Source organism: Sapajus apella, unplaced genomic scaffold, assembly GCF_009761245.1.
Source record: "Sapajus apella isolate SASKATOON/1434 unplaced genomic scaffold, GSC_monkey_1.0 scaffold17, whole genome shotgun sequence".
Classification (NCBI taxonomy): Eukaryota; Metazoa; Chordata; class Mammalia; order Primates; family Cebidae; genus Sapajus; species Sapajus apella.
Window position 1 is genome coordinate 8,655,740 of NW_022436957.1, and position 27,238 is coordinate 8,682,977.

Below are 27,238 nucleotides of genomic sequence, written 5' to 3' on the forward strand. Positions count from 1 at the left end.
TTGTTTTTTTTTTTTTTTTTTTTTTTTTTTTTTTTTTTTTTCTGAGACAGAGTCTTACTCTGTCGCCCAGGCTGGAGTGCAGTGGCGCAATCTTGGCTCACTGCAACCTCCGCCTCCCAGGTTCAAGTGATTCTCCTGCCTCAGCCCCCTGAGTAGCTGGGATTACAGGTGTGCACCACCACGCCCAGCCAATTTTTGTATTTTTACCAGAGACAGAGTTTCACCGTGCTGGCCAGGCTGGTCTCGAATTCCCAACCTCAAGCAATCTGCCCACTTTGGCCTCCCAAAGTGCTGGGATTACAGGCGTGAGTCGCCACGCCTGGCCCTGGATGTCTATTTTAATGCAAACCTATGCCCACATCTGTCTTTGCCCCTTGAGGGATGGCATAATGCGAATGATAGTAACACAGAGAGCTCACATTTCTTGATCACTCAAGTATCGTGCTGAGGGCTAGATATACGTGATTCTATGTTGGCCTCAAAGTAGCCCTATGAGGTAGAGGTAAAGAAACTAGGGCTTTGAGAGGTTAAGGAGCTTGGGTGGCTCTTAAGGCTGTGCTGAAGATTCCTCTGTTCTTCCTAGACCAAGCCCAGCACACACATAATAAAGGTGAGGTTGGATTACGATGGTTTCCTACTCAAGTACATAGGGGAAATCATATATCTCTTCTAAGAAAAGACATGAAAATAATTTTCAAGATGAGAAACTCAAAAGGCAAAAAAGCAAAGGGAAAATATTCAACTGTATTGAGTCATATGTCAGATCCTTTGATCTAGAGAATACACCTTAGAAACTGTTCTTAAAGAAGTGACCATGAGACTGGATAAAGAAAATGTGGTACATATACACCACAGAATACTATGCAGTCATAAAAAGGAATGAGATCATATCATTTGCAGGGACATGGATGAAGCTGGAAGCCATTATCCTCAGCAAACTAACACAGGAACAGAAAACCAGACACCACATGTTCTCACTTATAAGTGGGAGCTGAACAATGAGAACACATGGACACAGGGAGGGGAACAACATGCACTGTGGTGGGGGAGAGCATTAGGGAAAAGAGCTAATGCATGTGGGGTTTAATACCTAGGTGATGGGTTGATAGATGCAGCAAACCCCCATGACACATGTTTACCTATGTAACAAGCCTGCACATCCTGCACACGTACCCTAGAACTTAACAAAATGAACAGTAAAATATGTTTTTAAAAAGGAAGTGATCATGGACGTGGCAAACTATTCACCAAGATAGTCTGTGCAGCCAGGCCAAAAGGAAAACTCGTGTCCTGTGTTGGGAAGGGTGAATTAACTGTAGTATACTCATTAAATGGAATATTATATAATCATCAAATCATGTTTTTTAAAAGAATATTGAATGACCTAAGAAAGTACTCATGGTATAATGTTAAATGAAGAAAGCAAGCTAGAAATTGATAAGTGCCGTGTATTCGTGATGTTTTTACTACACCTGCTAGACAAATATTAGATGCTTACTAAATGTTGGGCAATCTGTGATGATGGTTTACATAAACACATGTGTTGCATATTCTAGTTTCATTCGACATTCCTGCTTTATAACCATTTTACAGTTAGCAAATCAGAGGTTCATGAGGTCAAGTGATTTGTGAAAGTCAGAGAGCTCTTAATGTGACAGAACAAGGATTTAAAGCCAAATTTTTCTATTGACAAAGCCTTGGGCTATTACTAAAATGCTTCTCACCATGTGAAATAGATGCAGGCATGGGAGATTACTAGTAGAAGGGAACATCTCCCAAAATGTGAATAGTAGTTCAGCAAATTTAAAAGTAAAAATGTTTTTCTGCTCTTAACCTATAGCAAATTTCTTTATGGCTAAAAAAAGGGTCATTAAGTAATCCATGTATTAAATTAATACAATCTGATTATTTAAAAATTTGAAAGGCTGTACTAAAATTAAAAATCATCATTACAGATTAACCAGCCAATCCCTTTGTACCCCAAGAATAAATAATGTATATCCCCCCAAAGCTTACCAAAGTTTAGGGTTGGGGTTGGCAAACCATGGTCCAGTCCACGGGCTATATCCCACCTGCTGTACAGCTCAGGAATTAAGATTGTTTTTTTGTTTTTAAAAGATTGAAAAATATCAAAGCAAAATTACTATTTTGTGATGTGTAAAAGTTGTATTCAATTCAACTTTCAGTGTTTACAAATGGTTTTATTGTTTATTTGTTTATATGGTGTTAATAAGTACTTTGGCACTATGATGGCAAACTATTCAAGGAGTTGAATAGTGTGACAGAGACCCAGATGGCCCGCAACGCTTAAACCGCTTACCAACTGGCCCTTTACAGAAAAAGTATGTCAGTCCATGGCTTACAGAAAGTGAGACGACATGCTATAAGGTCAAATAAGTTTGAGGACCCTATGGTCTTTGGTGACTGCTGTGATGCATAATAGCTGTTGAGTTCCTCATTTAGGTAAGGCAACTTTATATCCTTTCATTGTTTTAGTTTGAAAACTAAGTCTGTTGAGCTAAAATGATAGGAAGTAAATGATAACTCTCCTTTTTTTTTTTTTTAGAAAAAGAAAATGGTTTACACCCTTGTACTTAAATTTTTCGGTGACATCATAAAACTGATATTTATGGTATTTGTACTTTACAGAGATTAAACTATAATTAGAAATATTTCAAAATTCACAAATAGGGGATATTTGTTAATAAATCTATTTGGGAAAGTCCTAGCAGAGCCTCAGTCTATAAAATGAATAGCGTTTCAGCAACTTCCCTTATTCACAGTGCATGGTTATTCTCTAGGGAGACATACACAACACATCTGTAGTTACCAAACAATTCAGTGTGATATCAACATGGCAAAAAGTCAATGAATTTGAGGGCAATGGTTTCCAGCAATCGCCCCCCACTGCTTACTTCTTCCACACCCTTTCTCAGTTTTCTTTAGCCAGGCAGCCATCCCCTCTGGTTTCTCCCAGCCCCACAGCTGCAGGCTCCCCACCACCACAGAAAGCCCATCGCTCACACATCTTGGCTCAAGCAATTCCTTCCCTCAGAAATGCAGATCCCAGCATTTCCTTTTAAACTCAGGCAACTTGGCTTTTTTCTGCTCTGTGATCTTGAAAGTTGCTTGGAGGAGGAGCTGAGTGTATGGGGCTGTGGTCATCTCGGGGCTGGCATGTTATGGCCCAGGGGGTGCCCAGGGCTGTTTCTGCCTGGTAGGTTAGTTGGGTAGAAGAGTGGAGTCAGGAGAGCAATAAATCCTTTCTTAACTCACTATAATAATACAAGTGTTCCCAGGCCTCAAGTAGTCTCATCTCAAGATAAATTTCCTTTTGCGAAGAATTCTGCTGAAAATAATCCGTTCTAGCCAGATAATAGCTATGCAAAGAATATATAATAGACTGGTAGAGGTATGCATGCTGATTCAATACAGAAAGGTGAGGGTTTCTTTTACTGGATGTGGTGGGTGGGGAAATTCCTTATTGCGATCGCACCCTACTTCTCCATCCAGAAACTCTCCAACCCTCTTTCTCCATCCAGAAACTCTCCACTTTCTCCTCTTTCTCCCCATTGTTTACCTACCTAGACTATCTGCTCCCATATGTCCTGCCTGATGTCCTGCTCCAGTTACCTATCACGGGATAAGGGATCACCTCAAAATGCAATGGCTTCAAACAACAATCACATACTGCCTTCTGTCATGGGTCCAGGAGTTGACTGAACTCATTAGGCAGCTCTCCCCCAGGGTCTCCCTTGTGCTGGCAGTCAGGCGGTGACTGCGACTGGAATCACCTGAAGACTCACTCTCCGAGTCTGATGACTGGGCTGGGAGACTCAAGAGCTACGTACTGGAGCAGTTGCAGCTTCTCGGGTGTCTCTGTTTCCATGTGGTCTCTCTAATGTGGTGGTTGTCGTATAGCCAGACTTCTTACTCCAAAGCAAGTGGGGGAAAGAAAGGGAGAGAGGGAGGAAGAGAGAGAGAGAATCCCAGTATGTGCGAGGTGAAAGCTGTATTGCCTGTGAACTACCCACCATGTCTTTGGTCTGCTTCACAGGAAACCTCCTAGAAATGTTTGCTGTCTCCAATCCCTCTCTTTACATTCTTCCAAGAACTCTGAAGCCACATTTTATTTACCTACTCCTTCAAAACGTATCTGGTGTTAGGCCAGTTCTTACCCGCTCCAGCACTGCCATTGGGGACTTCTGGAGAATAGCCTCTCAATTAATCTCCATGCTTTCACCCTTACCCCTCGCTGTCTATTCTCAACACAGCAGCCAGCAGCATCCTTCTCAAATGTAAGTCAGATCAACTAACTGTCAGCTCAAAAACTTGTACCGCATCCTCATTCTACCCAGAGCAGAGACCACCAACCATGAAATGGTAGACAAAGTCCAACATGCTTGGGGACACTCCCTCTCTAACTTAATCTCCTGTTATTCTCCTACTCCCCCTGCTTCAGCAATAGTGGCCTTGTTGCCATTTTGTGTGTGTGTGTGTGTGTGTGTGTGTGTGTGAATATTCCAGAATGTTTTCACCTCGTGGCATTTTCTCTAGGCTAATCCCTCTGTCTGGAATGCATTTCCCCTGGATGTCTGGATGGATGACTTTCTCCTTTCCTTGAGGTTTTTGCTTAGATGTCAACTTCTTGATGATGCCTGTCCAAGCCGCCCTATTTTTCATCACAATCCTACCCCACATTCCTGTTCTTTTTCACTGTACCCTGTTTTCTTTTTCAGTAACACTTATTACTTGACATGTGATATCATTTCTGACAGTTATATATTTTTGTGCTTATTATTTAGAGAACATAAGCTACAGAAAAGCGGAAATCTTTTCTGTTTTATCCACTGATGTCCTGAACACCTAGAAGAGTACCTGGCATGTTGCAGGCATCAATAAATACTTGTTGAATTTTTCCTTTTTCACAATTTCCTTCTATATTATTTTCTCTGTGATTTTTAAAGTTTTAATAAAAAACAATACATATTCTTTATGTTAAAAAGTCAAAGAGTAGAGAAGGGTATAACATAAAAATAAAAGTCCCCCTCTCACCAGTGAAGCTCCCTTCATATCACTGCCCAGAAGAAATTGCTATTAAAGGTTTCTTGCGTATTCTTTCCCATTTTCTCTGCAAATGCAAATATAGGCACATATATTTATCATAAAGGCATCATATGCTATATATTATTTCAATGCTGCTTTAAAAATCCCTTTGTTTAGCTTAATGGTAGATCATGCATACCTTTTCATGTCAATACTTACAGCTCTACCACATTTTTTTTTTTTTTTGATACGGAGTCTCGCTCTGTCACCAGGCGCCAGGGTGGAGTGCAGTGGCATGATCTCGGCTCAATGCAACCTCCGCCTCCCAGGTTCAAGCAATTCTTCTGCCTCAGCCTCCTGAGTAGCTGGGACTACAGGCACGCGCTACCACGCCTAGCTAATTTTTGTATTTTTAGTAGAGACGGGGTTTCACCGTGTTGGCCAGGATGGTCTCGATCTCTTGACCTCGTGATCCACCCACCTCAGCCTCCCAAAGTGCTGGGATTACAGGTGTGAGCCACCACGCCCAGCCCTACCATATTTTTTTAAGGGATATTTGGTATTTTACTATTGGTAGTTTCCCATTTTTAACCATTATCTTAAATTGATGGATTATCATGTAATTCTTCCCATTCTTACTATTTCAGAAAGCTAAATTACACTAATAAAATAGTTTAATCTAAAGACATATAAACCCAGACGTGATGGCTCTTGCCTATAATTCCAGCACTTTGGGAAACAAAGGCAGGCAAATCACCTGAAGTCAGGAGTTTGAGACCAGCCTGGCCAACATGGTGAAACCCCGTCCCTACAAAAAATACAAACCTTAGCTGGGTATGGTGGTGGTTGTCTGTAATCCCAGATACTCAAGGCTGGGGCAGGAGAATCGCTTGAACCTGGGAAGCATAGGTTGTAGTGATCCAAGTTCTGTCCAGTGTACTCCAGCCTGGGCGACAGAGCCAGACTCTGTCTTGAAATAAATAAGTAGATAAATAAATAAGACGTATAATGCTTGCTTAAAACATGTACTAGTTGTTTTTTTTTCCTTCCTCTGTGGAATTCTTAGAAGGTTTACGGTGGTTTGAAGCTTTGCATAGACCATTTTGAAACAGTAGCAGCCTGAGGTTCCGGGGGCTATGAAAACTCTCAGTTGAAGACCCTGGCAGATAAGTTTCGGGGGGCTCTACACCAACCATTATAGTCATAGAATAAGCACAATAGAAAAGGACCATTAAGGTCCATTAGCTAAATCCCAGAGTTTGTAGATGAGAAAGTCAAGGTTCAGGATAATTCAACTGGTAGCCCTGTAGCAGACAGAGAGACTGAAAACAAATCTGACTTTGAGTTCACATGGTGCTGACCTCTAGCATAAATAGACACGAGGAGAAATCAGACTAATCCCAGTCTTCCTCTAACTTGTTGCAAGACACAAACCGCTTACCTTCACTTCCTCATTTTTGCCATCTAATAGTTCCCAGTTATATACATGTCCTTCTCCCTCCTCTGACTGCAACCAGACGTCTCTTACAAGTTTACAAAATTTTGAAGATAAAAACGCTATTTGCAAAGCATGAAGTTAGAAACAGCTTGGTAAATGTTTGTTTCCTGTTAGTAATCACATCTCTACAACTTAAACATTATGGTAGAAATATAATACAGATTTAAAATTAGTAAAATTCAGTCTTGAATATGGGCTCCAGTCCTGCCATCAAAATAATGCATTCAGGAGGATAGGTTTTGCCACCTTGAAGAGTTGTTTATTCAAACTTTTGTTTGAAGAGTGGGAAAGCAGCGTTACCTTTAGGTCTGACTTAGCCCTTGGCCCACAATCTATTGTTTTTTCTCACCATAGATTTCCCTGACAGCAGAGAGAGAGAGTTCTGTGCTCAACAGATACACACAGCTTCTGATAACAGAGCAGTAGAGGTATTTGGTTTCTATCTCAGCACGAATGGTCTCTGGCTCATCATCATTTCCCTACTTTGTCTAGCACAGTACCTTGCACAGAGTAGATTCTGAGTCATGTTTGCTGAATGACTGTGTGAGCATATAATTCATTATGGAGGTAAAGCTCAATGTGCCTTTCAATTTATAAATTCACAGACTGCCCTAATGTAACACTACTGGATGATATGGTTGAACTGTGTCCCTGCCCAAATCTCACCCTGAATTATAGCTCCCATAATCCCCACGTGTGGTGGGAGGGACCCAGTGGGAGGTAATTGAATCACGGGGCAGGTTTTTCTCATGCCATTCTCATGATACTGGATAAGTCTCATAAGATCTGATGGTTTCATAAAGGGCAGTTCCCCTGCACACGCTCTATTGCCTGCTGCCATGTAAGATGTACCTTTCCTCTTCCTTCACCTTCCACCATGATTGTGCGGCCTCCCCAGTCATGTGGAACTGTGAGTCCATTAAACCTTTTTTACTTTATAAATTACCCAGTTTCGGGTATGTCTCTATTAGCAGCATGAGAACAGACTAATACAGTGGACATTGGATGCAATTCATTAAAAAAAATCTTAAAAGTGCTTTTCTTTTCTCTCCCTCAAGCTGGTCCCACTCAAAACACATACACTATTTTTTTTTTTTTTTGAGATGGAGTCTCACTCTTGTCGCCCAGGCTGGAGTGCAATGGCATGATTTTAGCTCACTGCAGCCTCTGCCTCCTGAGTTCAAGCAGTTCTCCTGCCTCAGCCTCCCAAGTAGCTGGGATTACAGGCACACCCTACCATGCCTGACTCATTTTGTAGTTTTAGTAGAGATGGGGTTTCACCATGTTGGCCAGGCTGGTCTCAAACTCCTGACTTCAGGTAATCCTCCTGCCTCAGCCTCCCAAAGTGCTGGGATTACAAGTGTGAGCCACCATGCCTGGCCACCATTTTTAAATACTTGTAAATTTTGCTTATGAAAAACCAATTCCTCAATCCTCCAAAATGCCTAAGTAGCACAAAACAGAAACATTACAGAACCAAGAATCCTTGAACTGAAAAGGAAATGAATCAAAATGCAGACACACATTATACCAAGTGCATTTACTGTGACTATGTGAGGCAAGTTGAATAGAATTGGTCAACACTGAGTCTGAATCTTGGTTTGAAACTGCCTGTCTGATCTCTGCTTCCTCATCAGTAAAATAGGAATATTTATATGGCCTTTCAACTTCAGTGTGAGGGATCAGTGATGTAATATAAACAACTAGTCTGCCTTAGAACCTGGCACACCGTAAGTAATAAAAGGCAGCCATTATTTAAAAAAACACACAAATCATGGTCAGATGGCTGTTCAATGTAAATACTGTATTTTCCATTTTAACTGAAGAGATGATTTGAGAAAGCAGAAACACCTGTGTGTATAAAATCACCCATTCCCATTTTTACAATAATTAGTTTGCTAATTGAGCATCCAAATTTACCCAGTGTATTTGCATGTGTAATTAGCTATGATTCATTACCAAAGCCAGGCCTATGTCATGTTACACTACCATATTTTACAAATCAAATTACTAAAAGATGAGATGCATGTATTTAGGTAATCATTGCAAAAAAAAAAAAAAAAAGCAAAACGAAATAACATAGATTATTTGTGTCAGATGGAAAAAACAGACCTGGCTCGATCCTGAACCCTTAAATCTCAAAATAACATTAGTTGAAGCTAAGGTTCCATTGGAATAAAGGAATATTTCACACTTTTAAGTCATCTTCTCTAGATGATCTTTTAGGTGTACTTTCTCTTTAAATAACAAATTTAGAAAGGCTTTGTTGATTTGTTTAGAATGAATTCCATGCACAAGTTTAACATAGCCTAAGGTTTGGTCTAGACCAGGGGTCTGCCAACTGTCACCTGTGGGATAATCTGTCCATCACATGTTTTATTTTGGTTTTTTTTTTTTTTCAATCTGTGAGCTAAGTATGGGTTTTACTATTCTAATAAATAGCGAGTTCATTTTTTTCCCTCACCTGCTTGATCAGAGCCCAATTTTCTCATTGCAGTTAATCTTCCTTCTGGCATTCATCTTGGAGTGCAAACTTGCTGGTATCTCTGAGTTCCAGGCTTCCCGTGGAGAGCCTACAGACGTTTTGTTTGGTGTAAAGCATTCCAAGGGCCAGTGGGCTTGGGCTCAATTACTGAGCATAGGACAAGGGCAGCCCCATCCTGACTGTGTCTCTTCCCACAAGAGACAAATGAGCTCTGTGCCTTCACTGGGATTTCAGGTTCAAACGGACAGAGCTTCTGAGAAAAAGGATTATGAAAGAGTCCGTCTGCATCTCCACTTCCCGTGCCCTTCCAATGACACCATCCTCTTTTGTTCTGTGGCATGCTCCCCACTTCAATCCTTCCTTCAGAGGCCCCAAACTCTCCTGGTCTCTCCTTGTCACCTTGTCAAATCTGATCTTCAGGGAAAAACCTTACTATTTATACTAGTATAACATGAGTCTTCTATGGGATTTTAAGAAAGTTCAAAACCTTGGGTTACTCAGCAGATATTTAGCTGGCACTCACTATGTGGCGAGCATCCTAATGATGGAGTACATGTCAAGACAAACAAGGTTGCTGACTCTCAAAGTGTTCTCCATTTATAGGGGCAGATGGCTGAGTTGACCTCTCAAGAGGTAGAATAGAGTGGCTAAGAGTGCCTGCTCTGTCTCAGTCGCCTCGCTCTTACCTCACCATTCATTTCACTTTCCTCATTGTAAATGAGCATATCTCTTAGAATTGGGATAAGCATTAAATAATATAGGCTTGAATGAATTTGCTTAGAATTAATTCTAGGCACAAGTTTAACACAGTCTAAGGTTGCGTCTAGACCAGGGGTCTGCCAACTATGATTTCAGGGGTAAATCTGTCCCACTACCTGTTCTTTTCTTTTAAAAGACCTTTAAGCTAAGAATGGGTTTTACTATTCCAATAAGTTACATTCTGAGTGGTTATCTAAGTGCCTCCAAAATATCCTCAATTTTGCCTAAAATATTTACTATCTGGCCCTTTGCAGAATAAGTTTGCTGACTTATTGGTCTGGACCAATGTTGTCTAATAAAACTTTCTGCAATGATGAAATTGTTCTATATCTGTACCCTTGAATACAGCAACCACTAGCCTAATGTGGCTTTTCGAGCCTTTGAAATATAGTTAGTGTGACTAAGAGATTGAATTTGAATTAATTTAAATTTCAGAAGCCACATGTGACTGTGATATTAGAGCAGCTCTAGTCAGTCTGGAGTCTAAATTAGACTCTGCTTTGTTAGTGCTTCCGTCTCTCAATTGAATCAACTACCCTGAGACTGCATGAATCAAGGAAGGCCACACTCTCAATCAGATTTTTTGCCCTGGACTGGCTTTCATTGTCTGCTAGAAAATGCTTAATGGGAAGTACTTGGAAAATGCACACACTTATGTCATTGAAGTTGCTCCTTTGTCTGTATCCATTACATCTGCTTTATTTTGAGGTAAACTATAGCAGAAGTTGGCTTTTTCAACCCTGGAAAGCCCTAAAATTAAGGATCTCTTACTCAATTTAGACTGCAGAGCTGCAGCCAGAGCAAAGCTGTCTTTCCTTCTAACCTGGCTTGCAGACTGGCTAACTTCAATCCTATTTCGTATCTCTTGTGAGACGGCCAAAAACAGTAAGAAGCCACCAACCCACATCATCACTATGGATATTGCCAAATCATTTCCCCTAAGAGTAAAGTCACAGTTGGCATGTGTTCTGCCCTCCAAGATAGCATAGGTTACAGTTTTAGCAGATATCTTGTGATGGCCTAACATGGGCCACCCAGCTTTCCAGCCTCTGATAGCTGAGTCTTGACGATAGCCTGATGACATCTGCATCACAGATTTTAGGTTCACTCATGGACAGTAACTTATTTCCAAATTCTATACTGGTTAAATTAGGTTTGCATTTGTGCAATAGAAAATCCAATTGACATTGGCTTAGTATATCAATTTTTTGGTTTCTCATAAACTCTTGGCCATCAGCAGTATCGAACCATTATTTCTGCTCCCTCTCTGAGGTCATACAAGGAAGGATCTGGATGCCCTGGGTCATCTAGCTGGTTGCTCTACCATCCCTAGCACATTTTTCTTATGTGCATTGCCCAAGATGGTTGGCTACAACATCCAGATTACAGAATCCGGATGGAAGTAGACAGGAGAAAGGGGAACAGCCCCACCATTTATGAACATGTCCCAGAAATTGCACACCTCACTTCCTCCCAAATTTCATTGGTTATCACTTGGTCATATAGACACACTTATCTGCAAGTCTGTTTGGGAGATATAATTATTTTTCAGTGGTATATGCCCAAATACAAATGGAGGTTCTGTCATAATGAAATGAGAGAAAGGCAGAAAAGATGTTGGGAGATGTGTAGCAATCTCTGGACTCTATGGGGATAAAAAAAAAATTGAGAGTATCCAAATTCAGGATCAAAATCAAAATTCAGGACCAAAAAATATCAACAAATATCACCTGGAATAAGAACAATGTACAGTTAAGCTACACATATACAAGTGTCAGCATCTTGTCTGGAAGCAACTAATGGTCTATCTACATGGTATTTTAGATATGTATTTTTTTCTCCCTTCTACAGGATTTTGAGCTCCTTAAGGGCAGAGGCTTTGTGTCTCCTTCTCCTAGTAGGTATCCAATATGTATCTGTCAAATGACAGAATGAATATGAGTCACTAGAACTCTAATATATATTATAAATTCTTTATCACAAGATAATTGGAACGATCTCCAGATAAGGAATTGTTGGGGCATTGTCTGGTCCAGATCCACTGTCTGGGTCCTTGGTGTGTCCCATATTGTTGTTTCTGTGTTCATCATTCTTTCACAGGGTGTCTTCTACTGGGCACAGAGCCTGCCTCAGAGGAGCATGTGGGTAATGAACTACCAAGAGAGGACTAGGACTCGGTTCTTCCAACCCTCCATCCAGAGTGCTTTTCACAACCACATGTGTAATAAGTGCAGTAAGAGATGAGAGGAGGGAGTGATTACTCCTATCTGGTTTGATCCCAGAAGGTTTTCTGAATAAAGTGTTTTTGAATGAGACATTATAATAACAGAATTTCTTAAACCTTTTCCCCCAAGGAATAGCTGGGCAGATAGAAGAGACAGAAGTCTGGTCCCTGCTTAGTTTGGGGGTATAGACTGAAGAAACCTACCCCAAGGAAATTTTTTTTCATTTTTCTTTACTTCACTATTCATTTATGCATGCATTTATTCTTTCATTCATGTGTCTAGCAAACATAACGGAGTCCTAATTAAATGCCAGTCATTGTTTTTTGTGAGGCCACAAAAGACCCTACCCTCTTGGAGCTTACATTCTTGTACAGAATAGACATCAAACAAATAAGCAACATAAATCAGCAAGATAATTTCTGATCGTGCTAAAAGCTATGACTGAAATCAAACAGAGTAGCCTAATACGGAGTGCATATACCTCTCTGTGCCTCAGTTGACTCATCTGTAAAATGGAGATGATAATAATAGAGGTCTATGCCGGGCGTGGTGGCTCACACCTGTAGTCCAGCACTTTGGGAGGCTGAGGTGGGTAGTTCACTTGAGGTCGGGAGTTTGAGGTCAGCCTAACTAACATGGTAAAACCTCATCTCTACTAAAAATACAAAAATTAGCCCAGTGTGGTAATGCGTGCCTGTAATCCCAGCTACTTGAGAGGCTGAGGCAGGAGAATCACTTGAACCTGGGAGGTGGAGGTTGCAGTGAGCCGAGATCACGCCATTGCACTCCAGCCTGGGCAACAAGAGTGAAACTCAGTCTCAAATAATAATAATAATAATAGTAATAATAATAATAATGATGTCTGTAATTCCAAAATGCAAAACTGAAAGCTTTGTCCTAACTCAGTTGATTGCAAACATAACACATTTGAAGGTGGATCTTGACCTGAACTGAATGAGTTATTCTTTTTTTCTTTAAATAATTCCAGTTAGAGTGGAAAATCCCATATGTCACTTCAGAAATTTTGTGTTTGATTATGGGATGCTTCCCCAGGCCTCAATAGGTATTACATAATCTAGGGTATATGTAGCATATTACCTTCTAAAATTTGAAAAATTCTGAATTCCAAAACACATGTAGCACTAAAGGTTTTAGATAAAGGATTGAAGACCTGTAGTATCCATTATTGCGAGGATTAAATGAATTAGTATATGGAAAACACTGGAAATGATGCTTGGCATATGGTAAATGCTACCTAAGTTAACTACTATTACTATTATTACCACTATTCTTACATGGGAAGGTATTTGGATAAGTTGGTCAGGGAAAGCGTCTCTGAGGATGTGTCACTTGAATAGGCAACTAAGGGGTGGTAACGACCTGGCTGTGGGAAGAGGAGGAGAAAGATGATTTCAGGAAGAGGAAACAGCAAGTGCCAAGACCGTGGTGGTTACAAGGCTGGCTTGAATGCAGAACAGAAAACAGACCAGATGGCTGATGTGTGGTGAAGGGAGGGAAAGATGGTTCAAGGTCAGAGAGGTAGGCTGAAGTCAGAACACGCATGATATGAGCAATGGTAAAGAGTTCGGATTTCATTTAGAGTGTAATATGAAGACATTACAGTTGATTTGATTCAGGTTTATAAAGAACGCTCTGATGCTGTTTGATGAATGAGTTGTAGAGGAGGAGGAGGAACAGGGAGAAGAATCTGGAATCTAGCATAGCGGTCCAGATGAGACGTAGTGACTAATTGGAGTAGGGTGGTGGTAATAGTTGAAGAGAAAAGTGGATAGGTGTGAGAAAAAAGTTTAGAAATAAAGGGGGGGAAAGGTTTTCTAATTTGCATTCTAATTTATAATATGCCAGTGTATAAAGGTTAAAAATTTCACACCCATTATCTCAGGTGTGTTAAGGCCAGTGGTGTGCTAGACCCCACTTGAAAATGGCCATGGGGGGAACATTTACACTACAGAAACTGACAAATGCTACAAATCAACACAACAAATCAGGGAGTTTTATTAGAGGGAAAGAAAGTTTATTGTTAAACATTTATCAGCATACCCCTGCTGAAGGTGACTTTATTTTTTGACAACCAAACTTCCTTCATTTTACAGCCTCCACTTTCCCTGATCACGAAAACACTTAAGCTAGGCACATCCTGGGAAATGCAGTTTGAGGATTGCTGTCTCAATCACTTCATGTTTTTAATTCAGGGATCCTCCCACTTCTTCCCAGGGTCTCATCTAGGTACATGGGAATGGGATGGGAGGAGGGACCTGGTTCATGATTGTCATTTATCCATGTTGGCCCCCTCTGAAGTACAACTCCCATCTCTGCTTTACAATTGACCTTTATGGGTAGGTTCCCATATGTCCCAGTTTACCTGACAGACTCTTGGTTTATGCCTGTAGTCTTGGCGCAATTATTAACAGCCCCACTTCACTCCTGTAAGTATACTAATGGATCAATTACACGGTTCCTCTGATGATGCATCACCCAGGCAGTGCTCTGATTCTATTACCCTCACCTCTCCAAATGTATGTAATGTAAACTCAATGTGTAGGGAAAACGCTCATCCTAAAATCCCCTTGGAGGGGATGATTTGCAATATGATTTCCAAAACCAATACAACAGGAGAGCCAGATTATAGAATGGCAGTGCCAGAATGGCAGGAATACATATTTTATAATCAAATGCCACTTACTAGTTGTGTAACCTTGGGTCAATTGGTTAATATTGCTGAGTGGTCTTCATTTATAAAATGGGAATCTTAGAATATTCTGATGCTCAACTGTTATAAAAGACTCAAAGACTTGGTACACAAGTACCAAGGCAGGTTTATCAAGTCCACATTAATTCCACTAAAGTCTTCCTGTGTTCTTTTTCCTGGGTGTATCCATATTTTAACATTTCTTCAACCTCTAAATTTCCGACTTTGGCAGTGAATCGATGGCTCTGCCATTTTAGTGTTCTGTGTACCAACGAGTAGGAAAATGCTGCTTCTAACATCCTGAAAGCTATTTTGCTAAAGAACTCAGATGCTAAAAGCTAATTATGTAACTAAATAATTGTAAATCTCAATAATTGACAAATACAGTCATGGGCTGGGGGCTGCTATTTAGACACTTGAAAACAAGACCTGAATTGTTCATTTTTAAAATATTGCAAAAGAGAGGCAGCAAGTGGGAATTTTAAATTCTGATTCTTGGTATATTTTAGAACAATCATTTGTTCTTTCTTATACTTTCAGGTGTTTCCAATGTGGACACTGAAGAGACAATTTCTTATCCTTTGTAACATAATCCTAATTTCCAAACTCCTTGGGGCTAGATGGTTTCCTAAAACTCTGCCCTGTGATGTCACTGTGGATGTTCCAGGGAACCATGTGATCGTGGACTGCACAGACAAGCATTTGACGGAGATTCCTGGAGATATTCCCACCAACACCACGAACCTCACCCTCACCATTAACCACATACCAGACATCTCCCCAGCGTCCTTTCACAGACTGGACCATCTGGTAGAGATCGATTTCAGATGCAACTGTGTACCAATTCGACTTGGGTCAAAAAACAACGTGTGCACCAGGAGGCTACAGATTAAACCCAGAAGCTTTAGTGGACTCAGTTATTTAAAATCCCTTTACCTGGATGGAAACCAGCTTCTAGAGATACCGCAGGGCCTTCCGCCCAGCTTACAGCTTCTCAGCCTTGAAGCCAACAACATCTTTTCCATCAGAAAAGAGAATCTAACAGAACTGGCCAACATAGAAATACTCTACCTGGGCCAAAACTGTTATTATCGAAATCCTTGTAATGTTTCATATTCAATAGAAAAAGATGCCTTCCTAAATTTGACAAAGTTAAAAGTGCTCTCCCTGAGAGATAACAATGTCACAACCATCCCTACGGTTTTGCCATCTACTTTAACAGAACTCTATCTCCTCAACAACATGATTGCAAAAATACAAGAAGGTGATTTTAATAACCTCAACCAATTACAAATTCTTGACCTAGGTGGAAATTGCCCTCGTTGCTATAATGCCCCATATCCTTGTACACCATGTGAAAATAATTCTCCCCTCCAGATCCCTGAAAATGCTTTTGATGCACTGACAGAATTAAAAGTTTTACGTCTGCGCAGTACCTCTCTTCAGCACGTGCCTGCAAGATGGTTTAAGAACATCAACAACCTCCAGGAACTAGATCTGTCCCAAAACTTCTTGGCCAAAGAAATTGGGGATGCCAAATTTCTGCATTTTCTCCCCAACCTCATCCAATTGGATCTGTCTTTCAATTTTGAACTTCAGGTCTATCGTGCATCTATGAATCTATCACAAGCATTTTCTTCACTGAAAAGCCTAAAAATTTTACGGATCAGAGGATATGTCTTTAAAGAGCTGAAAAGCTTTAACCTGTTGCCGTTACATAATCTTCAAAATCTTGAAGTTCTTGATCTTGGCACTAACTTTATAAAAATTGCTAACCTCAGCATGTTTAAACAATTTAAAAGATTGAAAGTCATCGATCTTTCAGTGAATAAAATATCACCTTCAGGAGATTCAAGTGAAGTTGGCTTCTGCTCAAACGCCAGAACTTCTGTAGAAAGTTATGAACCCCAGGTCCTTGAACAATTACATTATTTCAAGTATGATGAGTATGCAAGGAGTTGCAGGTTCAAAACCAAAGAGGCTTCTTTCATGCCTATCAATGAAAGCTGCCACAAGTATGAGCACACCTTGGATCTAAGTAAAAATAATATATTTTTTGTCAAGTCCTCTGATTTTCAGCATCTTTCTTTCCTCGAATGCCTGAATTTGTCAGGAAATAGCATTGGCCAAACTCTTAATGGCAGTGAGTTCCAACCTTTAGTAGAGCTGAAATATTTGGACTTCTCCAACAACCGGCTTGATTTGCTCCATTCAACAGCATTTGAAGAGCTTCACAAACTGGAAGTTCTGGATATAAGCAGTAATAGCCATTATTTTCAATCAGAAGGAATTACTCACATGCTAAACTTTACCAAGAACCTAAAGGCTCTGCAGAAACTGATGATGAATGACAATGACATCTCTTCCTCCACCAGCAGGACCATGGAGAGTGAGTCTCTTAGAACTCTGGAATTCAGAGGAAATCACTTGGATGTTTTATGGAGAGATGGTGATAACAGATACTTACAATTATTCAAGAATCTGCTAAAATTGGAGGAATTAGATCTCTCCAGAAATTCCCTAAATTTCTTGCCCCCTGGAGTTTTTGATGGTATGCCTCCAAATCTAAAGAATCTCTCTTTGGCCAAAAATGGGCTCAAATCTTTCAATTGGGGAAAACTTCAGTGTCTGAAGAACCTGGAAACTTTGGACCTCAGCCACAACCAACTGACGACTGTTCCTGAGAGATTATCCAACTGTTCCAGAAGTCTCAAGAAACTGATTCTTAAGAATAATCAAATCAGGAGACTGACAAAGTATTTTCTACAAGATGCCTTCCAGTTGCGATATCTGGACCTCAGTTCAAATAAAATCCAGATGATCCAAAAGACCAGCTTCCCAGAAAATGTCCTCAACAATCTGGAGATGTTGCTTTTGCATCATAATCGATTTCTGTGCACTTGTGATGCTGTGTGGTTTGTCTGGTGGGTTAACCATACTGAGGTGACTATTCCTTACCTGGCAACAGATGTGACTTGTGTGGGGCCAGGAGCACACAAGGGCCAGAGTGTGGTGTCCCTGGATCTGTACACCTGTGAGTTAGATCTGACTAACCTGATTCTGTTCTCACTTTCCATATCTGCATCTCTTTTTCTCATGGTGATAATGACAGCAAGTCACCTCTATTTCTGGGATGTGTGGTATATTTACCATTTCTGTAAGGCCAAGATAAAGGGGTATCAGCGTCTAATATCACCAGACTCTTGCTATGATGCTTTTATTGTGTATGACACTAAAGACCCAGCTGTGACAGAGTGGGTTTTGGCTGAGTTGGTGGTCAAACTGGAAGACCCAAGAGAGAAACATTTTAATTTATGTCTCGAGGAAAGGGACTGGTTACCAGGGCAGCCAGTTCTGGAAAACCTTTCCCAGAGCATACAGCTTAGCAAAAAGACAGTGTTTGTGATGACAGACAAGTATGCAAAGACTGAAAATTTTAAGATAGCATTTTACTTGTCCCATCAGAGGCTCATAGATGAAAAAGTAGATGTGATTATCTTGATATTTCTTGAGAAGCCCTTTCAGAAGTCCAAGTTCCTCCAGCTCCGGAAAAGGCTCTGTGGGACATCTGTTCTTGAGTGGCCAAAAAACCCACAAGCTCACCCATACTTCTGGCAGTGTCTGAAGAATGCCCTGGCCGCGGACAATCATGTGGCTTACAGTCAGGTGTTCAAGGAAACGGTCTAGCCCTTCTTTGCAAAACACGACTGCCTACATTGTTTTCATATATATCACACCAAAAGCAGGTTTTGAAATTTTTTAAGAAATGAGATTGCCCATATTTCAGGGGAGTCACCAACGTCTGTCACAGGAGTTGGAAAGGTGGGATTTATATAATGCATTGGGTCTGCTTTCTTATCTCCCTGTGTCTCTATTTGCACTTAAGTCTCTCCCCTCAGCTCTTGTATAAAACACTGTTGGGAAAAGAGTGTCAAGTAAAGGACACGGGGCTGTGATTCTCCTGCAATTGTGATGATTAAATATACACACAATCATGAGATTGAGAAGAACTGCATTTCTACCCTTAAGAAGTGCTGGTACATACAGAAATAGGGTAAAAAAAAAAAAACCCAAAAACCAACAACAACAACAAAAACCTCAAGCTCCATCTATATGAGACCAAACTGTACTAGAGTTAGTGAGAAAAAAAAAAAAAAAGCAAAAAAAAAACCCAGTCAACTTCTTAATCAATTGCTTCCGTGTCATCAGGGCCCCCTTCTGTGCAGGGTGAGTGTTGGCACCAGACAGGTGGTTGCTGCTTCACTGCTTCCTGATCTTTCCCTTGGGCCTGGCTCCTGGGTTCCATAGGGAAACAGTGAGAAAGAAACAGCCTTACCATAAATGGATATGGTCCACCTACAAATGGAAAATACTTAAATGATCCACCTTTATACAAAGTGATATTCTCTACCTTTCACAGTTTATCTGCTTAAATGTTTTTATCTGCACTAAACAGTACTGTACACAAAGTAAAATGTCCTCATCCAGTATCTTTCAAACTGTTTTGTTAACTAATGTATACTTGTAAAATATCTGCAAGCTTGATACAGCAACGTTGGATGGTTTTTATGGCAAACCCTAAAGGAGGACTCCAAGAGCATGTATTTATTTATAGTTTTATCACAGATGACAATTATTTGAATGCCAATTATATGGATTTCTTTCGTGTTTTGCTGCGGGATGGGAGAAGAAACCAAAGTTTATAGACCTTCACTTTGAGAAAGCTTCAGTTTTGAACTTCAGCTATCAGATTCAAAAACGACAGAAAGAACCAAGACATTCTTAAGATGTATGTACTTTCAACTGGGTATAAATTCATGAGTTCAAGATTGAAACATGACCAATTTGCTTTATTTCATGGAAGAAGTGATCTACAAAGGTGTTTGTGCCATTTGGAACACAGTGTGCATGTGTTCAAGCATTAGCTTGGAGACATTGTATTTTCCTCGTATGTGGCAACACCAAAGGCTTATTGATTCAATAAGGGTCACAAATTCCCAAATTAATCTCTGGAATAGAGAGGTAATTAAATTGCTGGAGTCAACTATTTCACAACTTCTGTAAGCTTCATGTGTTTCATAGTTTCTGTTCTTCTTCAGTGAGAACAAAGACAATGGCATTAAAAAATCAGCTTTTGGCCATTATAAAATTTTTTCTATTAAAACACAGAAATACATAAAAATCACTTGAAGACAACTTAAACATCTTCTGAAATGGAGCAAGAGGAAGGGAAACTGAAAATAATGCAACTCAGAAACCACAGAGTATTTTGACATGAGGTTAAGTTCAGTGGTTTGCTGTAGGAAGATAACAGCACACCAACAGATGATTTTTGTCTGAATTCCTTGTCATCTTGACGTGTCATTCTTTTAACTTTCTGAGGGCCCTCAGTGCAGTTTTGAAGGACTAGAGCTGTTCATAGATGGTCCCCACAAAGCTCTGAATGTGGGGATTCTCTGCTGACTGGCCTCTGGTTGGCTCAGCCCCAGAAGGGACTCCCAGGTTCTCCATGAATTCCACTTCCACCATCAAGGGTTGGCCCAAGCCCCTTGCAACCCTGACTTGGACAGGGAGTGTCCTTTCTCTTTAGTTAGATACTACACTTTAGCAAGACTTGGGCATTTTTAGAATCCAAAGCAAGGGAGGCACTTGGCAGGGAAAATATTATGAATGAGAAAAAGGCAAAACAAATGTCTTCAGTTTACAGAGGAGAGAGAGGATGAGTCTGATTGCAGCACCGACCCTGAGCCAGGATCTTTCAGCCCCATCTGCAGGTCTACTTCCAGCTCCATCTGTCTAGACACTCTTTTAGGTCCAGATCATCTCTCACATGTGGCCAAGGAATACAGAATATGCAAGGAGTTGTAGCGACCTGAGAGTGTGAGTATTTGTGGCCAACTCCGAGGAAGCTGTGATGGGGATAGCAAGGACACACACTCTTCTCATTTATAATGCCTTCCCCCCCCCATAAGACATGCTTTTTTTATTTACTTCCTCCTTCTCATCCTAACTTGGGTGAACAAGAGGACCAAGTTGCACATCCTGCTAGTTATTTATGGCCCAATTTTAACATGGGGGTGGAGCTGAGGTTGGATTTGTTCTTCCGCCTCTGCTGCACATGCTCAGTAGGCAGGAACACTGTTCATGGGAAAAGCTTAGTCACAGTGGGAGCACATCCTGCCTTGGAGCTTTGGGTCGCTGTGCCCCAGAAGCAGTTAGTTATAGCACACACTGCTCCTGGCATCTACTAGAAGGTGGAGCCCTTGACCCTAAGAAACACCGGGAATGATCTGTACCCTCCAACATCCAGTAGCTATGTGGGAAGGAAATGATCAAAGAACATGATTGAGGGGACTCAAAAAGAGATGTATTTAGACAACACCAAAACAGAAAATTAATGCATTCACTAAGTTAACAATGTAATGAAGGTGAACAAAAGACCAACCCACCTGCCAACCAACATTGTGAAGAAGGAGGGTTAGAAGGAGAATAAGTCCCAAACTCACAAGATGGTGTGGAAAGGGCCCTAGTGAAATAGAGGCCACCCATGCTGGTGAGAATAAAATCACAACAGGGCAGTTTCACACTGCTTCCGTTTTTTTTTTTTTCTTTTTTCCCACCTTTCTTCTTTTGCCTCCCCCTCCCTCTCAGTTTCCTTTTTGGCTCTAAACACCCACAGCAAGTGTCAAGCACAAGAATGAAAAGAAGACAGCCGTTGCTGCAGGTGGGTGCTTCTGTTTGGAAGGCGTGGTTTTGTGTGCACTTTTGGTTGAAAACCTCAGTCTGTCCCACACACATATCCCCCACCTGCTTCAGTGAGCATGATCTTCTAAAACTGAGTTCGTGGAACCTTCCCTAGGTGACACTGGCTGGACTCTCTGCCACATTACAATTCACTCTTTCGACCTATCTCACCTTTCAAGCACTAATTCAATCTTTAAGATTTCCTTAATCTCAGGTTGTAATTAACTTCCAACATGTTTGTCATGATGTCATATGATGAACATATGAAGACATACAACCACTGACATAGATTCCAGGGGATTTCATAACAGTGAATTGCATGAGTTGACTTGAGCAAAAGAAGTTTGTAGTAATATCTCCATGAACCCATATCTGAGGCCCATTGTCCAGGAGGACCACACTGCTGAGAAGATTGCTTGGGCTGTTTTGGGAGTCAGAACCAGGTTGTTGTCCTGCTGTCACCCTGGGACGGTGGTAACATCCCTGAACCAGGTCCAGATGGAGGCCCAGCAAACAGAATTTAGCAACAGGTGACATGCATTCAATACCACTTTATAGCTCCCATCTCTCTCCTGGGCCTACATTTCTCATGACTGATTCTGTTGTCTTTGGATTGAGGCATCGTAACTGAAATTCCTAATTTACAACCTTCCAAGGATTGTTTTAACACATTAGTCCTGTCCTTTAACACACCACTCCTCTCCATTAACACATCGTGATAGATTAATCTGTGAGATGATCAACTCTCCAGAACAGGCCACCTAAGAAAACAGAACACAGGAAGCATGTTCTGAATGGAGAAGATGCATTTTAAAGTAACCACAACTTTGGCTCCTACTCATGAGGGCAGGCCCACGAATGGAATGACAGGCAAAGAGGGAGTGAGAAGGATCTCAGGAAGAAGGGCTGAAGATGAAGCCACTGGTATCCCGACAATATCATTGAGTAAGGGGTTGGAGGGGAAGGAGGAAAGGAAGTCATATCTATTAAGCAGCAAATGCAAATTAAATGCTTCATTTATTCCCTTCAATCTTCACATCACCTCTGTGAGGCTGGTATTAGCAGTTCTGTCTTAAAGATGATGGGTTAACTCGGAGATAAAGGCGAGATCAGAGAGGTAAAGTCAACTGCTCAATCTCTGGGACCCAGAAGTCCTAATCCCTGGAATACTTTTTGAAGCAACCGGTCTGCAGAGCAGTTTGGGAAGTACCATATCTTCCTTTGGGACACCATGAACTGTTATTACAGGGATCACTTTAGCAAGGAAAGCCCAGACCCCCCAGCCGTGCTCAATTTCCCTCCTTTTGTATATAAACTTTGGTGCTCTCAACCTTTTCCCCGGAGTGGAGCTGCACTTAAACTCAAATTGCTTCCCACTGGGCACTGTTTTGGGGAAGATATAATTTAACTACAGACAGGACTGGCAGTTCTGTTTAGGGCCCAAAGGTGAAGACAATTTGAACAAGAACACTAGGGCAGAATTAGATAGACAGGGGCAGGTGATTAATGGAATTGAAGTCCTGTAAGTCCTGATAGAGTTGCTGATTACATTTGTGGGTAAAAGGATGTTTTTACTGTAATTTCCCTAACATCTTACTGAATATGTAGACGCTGTGGTTCTACTTATATGGTGCCAAGTGCCACCTAGTGGGGTAGGAAGTCCCTTCTGGGTGCTGATGTTCTGCTTCTGAGACCTCTAGATAGGTTTCCAAAGTGGGATTTGGGAAGAAAACGTAAGAACAGATATAGTCATCTTTTTACAAGTATGTCTGTGGCTATTTTTATCATATGCCCAGTGCATTAATACAGAAATATGTAGGGCTATGTGTTAAATGTTCACTGATGGGAGGGCAGTATAAAAGTAAGTTGAAGGCCACATTTATTTGAAGGCTATCATTTATCTCCATTGCTTTTGCTTTGTCTCAAAATGGGGCTGGTCATGAATTTCCTTTTGCACGTGTAGATGTAGACGTATAACCTTGAGTTAACTGGGTGACCGAACCTCTTTCTCCTACAGCTCTGTTTTTTATAGACAATGGTCCCCATTTTTAAACTGCATTTGAATATCAGTAAGTGTCTGTCTTGCACACTCTAGCTGAACATTTTCTTTCTCTCTCTCTCTGTGGTATTTCTGAGCAATGCAACCACTAACTATTCCCTTCTGTCACCAACCCTCACCCTATAAATGGCATTTTGAAGCCTGTAGTAACTTGATAGTTTGAGGGTTTAGGTCTTTTTCATTCTACTTGCTTACTTGACTGTCAGTTCATGAAGACAGTTGCTGAATGTGCATGATGCTTGGGTGTTTCATGCCCATTAATTAAGTCAAAGATGATGGAGTATTACTTGCTGAGATATACATACATGTACACACCTACCTATATATTCTGTATACACACATATATAGCTGTCCATATTGTGTGTATATGCATACATATGCATGAAAACATGTATATATTTGTGTGTATATTAGAATTACTGATAAGTGTGTATTAGAATTACTGATAATTAGAATTACCGATGGCCATGTTTTGCATAGATTAGTTGCAAACCTAAGTAAGATAAACCATAAAAAGTACTCAGCACAGGGTCTGACATCTGTCAAACACTCCATAAATAACTTTTTAAATTATTTTATTACTTTACAAAAAATTTTAGTTTTAATGTTTTAAATTCTTTCATTACTTTGGATATCTAATCAACTATATAATCTCCCTTTTTTTTTTTTTTTTTTTTTGAGATGGAGTCTCACTCTGTCACCCAGGCTGGAGTGCAGTGGCATGATCTCAGCTCACTACAACCTCCACCTCCAAGTTCAAGCAATTATCCTGCCTCAGCCTCCCCAGTAGCTGGGACTACAGGCATTAACCACCACACCTGACTAATTTTTGTATTTTTAGTAGAGACAGGGTTTTGCCACATTGGCCAGGCTGGTCTTGAACTCCTGACCTCAGGTGATCTGCTGGCCTCGGCCTCCCAAAGTGTTGGGATTACAGGCATGAGCCAGTGCACCTGGCTAATAAATTACATCATCTCAAGAGGCTAATTCTATATTCTTCATACAATGAAAATTTTTAACATTTTTCTTTTAGTATACAGTATCTGGGAATTTTTTTCTACTAATCATTTCTCCTGTACATAAAGTTTATGTTCAACATTTCATGTACTGTATTCATACATTATTTAACAATTTTTTTTTATTTAAAGGGTGATACTCAACTTATTGCTTTTCCATGTTACATATTCTCAATCAAAACTCCTGTTTTTTCTATATTTAAATCCATCGAACTTTCTAGAAATGTCCCAGATACCCAGAGCTCATCTCTGTAGGCTTTTTTAAAATACAGTTTTTCATTTTTCATAATCTTCTCTCTACCATAAGAATGCTGACCACTTCCTTCCTAAAGCTTATCTGAGGAAAGTCCCTTTTAGTTGATCCAAGTTCCCAGATTTCCCCAGTTCTGCTTTTTCCTGTGATCCCACAAGAAGGAGAAACAGCAGCTCCAAAAGTATGAAGTAGCATCAAATATTAACTTGCATAAAACCCTGGGATGATTCCTTACTTGTAAGCGTCAGCATTGAGTTCTCCCTGTTCCTACCTACCCCCTACTCCTGATTTCCCCGACTCTGGATATAATTGGTGTTCTCCATAGTCACATGTGAGTTTACATTCTTCCAGATCTTCTCATAAAACCTCACTTAAAAGCCATGTTGAAGGAGACAATAGCAGGGTTTGTATGCAAAAATATGAAATGGTTTCTTCTGAGAATGGGCCCGGTAGGGCTTACCTGCCTATAAGAGGCACTGGTCTCCAAAGTTGTGCCAAGTCTAGCCTTTGGGAAATTCACCCGGGAATTTAGAATTCCACTTAGAAAGGAATGCTTGATGCTTCGGTGTTTCATGACTGTTAATTAAGTCAAAGACGATGGAGTGCTTCCTTGCTGGGACATATATATATACACACACACACATACACACACACGCGCACACACACACACATACATATTCTGTATACACACATATATATACCTGCTCATGTGTATATGATTATATATACACGCAAGAGTATATATATTTGTGTGTGTGTGTGTGTGTTAGAATTACTGATAAGCCCATACCCATGTTTTGTATAGATTAGTTATAAACCTAAGTGTTGAGAATTGTTGGGGCTTCAGGGAGCTGGTTACTCACACCTCTCTCCAGCTAAGCAATTCACCCTGGAGACAGTGCAGCTGAGAGCAAGCAGGTGCATGAATTCCATAGGCCATAGCTTGGACTTGCAGTCTTACAATTCTCCGAACCCTCCACTTAATCACAGGTAGCAAAGGAGAAACGCAAGCCTTCAATTCAGCATGCAGGCTCCCTGTCACGGAGAGCTCACCTTATGGCAGCAGAAACAAAGAGAGGGTACACTCTGCCTATAGACAGGCCATCTCCAGAGAACAGGAGCCAGGAGACTTGCGGGAACAGCAGCAGGGACAGTTTCCCCACTGTCACCAATCCCACAAGTTACTCTGTCTCTCGTGAGAAGCATAAGAAGGAAGAAAGGGGAAGAGGGACAAGTCCCCACCCTTCCGTATTTCAGGGGTTGATTTCGAAATGCAGGGAGAAGAGAAAAGTTCCTCTCAAGTACCATCCTGAAGCAACAATTCATGAACAATTCTCAACTAGATTGTTTATACTGAGGAGCCAGGTCTGTAAAACATGGTGCAGTGCTTGGACTCATGACATGAAAAAGACTCTTCCCTGCAGAGCAGAGACCAAAGCTTACAGATTTCCCCTTATTATGAATCTACTGTACAGAAGAGAGACAGAATCCCCACCTTCATGGGGCTAAGATACAATTTCCAGGACTTGGCCAGGCACAGTGGCTCAAGCCTGTAATCTCAGCACTTTGAGAGGCCGAGGCGGTGGATCACCTAAGGTCAGGAGTTTGAGACCAGCCTGGCCAACATGGTGAAACCCCTAAAAATACAAAAAGTTAGCCGGACATAGTGGCCCAGGCCTGTAGTCCCAGCTACTTGGGAGGCTGAGGCACGAGAATCACTTGAACCTGGGAGACAGAGGTTACAGTGAGTAGAGATTGTGCCACTGCACTCCAGCCTGGGCGACAGAACGAGACTTCATCTCAAAACAACAACAACAACAAGAAAAGAATTTCCAACACTCATTATTATTGATTGTATTCTACAATTCCCTCTAGGCATTTCTGAAATGATATAGCATGTAGCAATGAAACTTGTATTCTGCATTACATAGATGTAATATTCAGAAACTGTCGATTGTATTCATCCATTCATTTGTTCATTCAGTCAGTCAATAAATATTTATGGTGTGCCCACTATGGGCCCGGCATGGTGTTCAGGGTGAGGAGACACTGGTGAACCAAAATAGAAATAGTCCCTGTTCTCCTGGAGCTTATTCAGAAATCCATTAATCAGATTACTGCACTGAGGGAGATCCAGTGCGATGAAGGAAAGGAAGACGTTTCTGTATGTAATTCTCACGTGATGACTTGGAAAAGTGAGCGAAACCAGGGAGCAGGAGGGGCAGGCTGCCCTGAGGAAGGCCACCCAAGTTGAGATGTGGCAAATGAGTTAATTGAACCAGGCAACACTGAGAGATGACTGTATTTAGGGGCAGGAGACAAAGAGTGTGTCTTAGTCATACGGCATTTAGGAGCCTTCGAATCACCAAGTGGATGGAAAGAGAGCTGAGCTGGAGAGACGCAATTGAAGGCTCCTGTGGCAATGGGAGTAATGGACACCTTG

The 27,238-nt window shown here is 40.9% G+C and overlaps 1 protein-coding gene across 1 annotated transcript in view; it reads left to right on the forward strand.

Annotated features, from left to right (window-relative positions):
• TLR7 (toll like receptor 7) overlaps window positions 1-18,897 on the forward strand; it is a 21,075-nt gene extending 2,178 nt beyond the window's left edge. The window contains exon 3 of the mRNA XM_032285902.1: window positions 15,264-18,897. Within this exon, the coding sequence (XP_032141793.1) occupies window positions 15,264-18,410 (3,147 nt within the window). The 3' untranslated portion in view covers window positions 18,411-18,897. The remainder of the gene's footprint in view (window positions 1-15,263) is intronic.
• The last annotated feature ends 8,341 nt before the right edge of the window (window positions 18,898-27,238 follow it).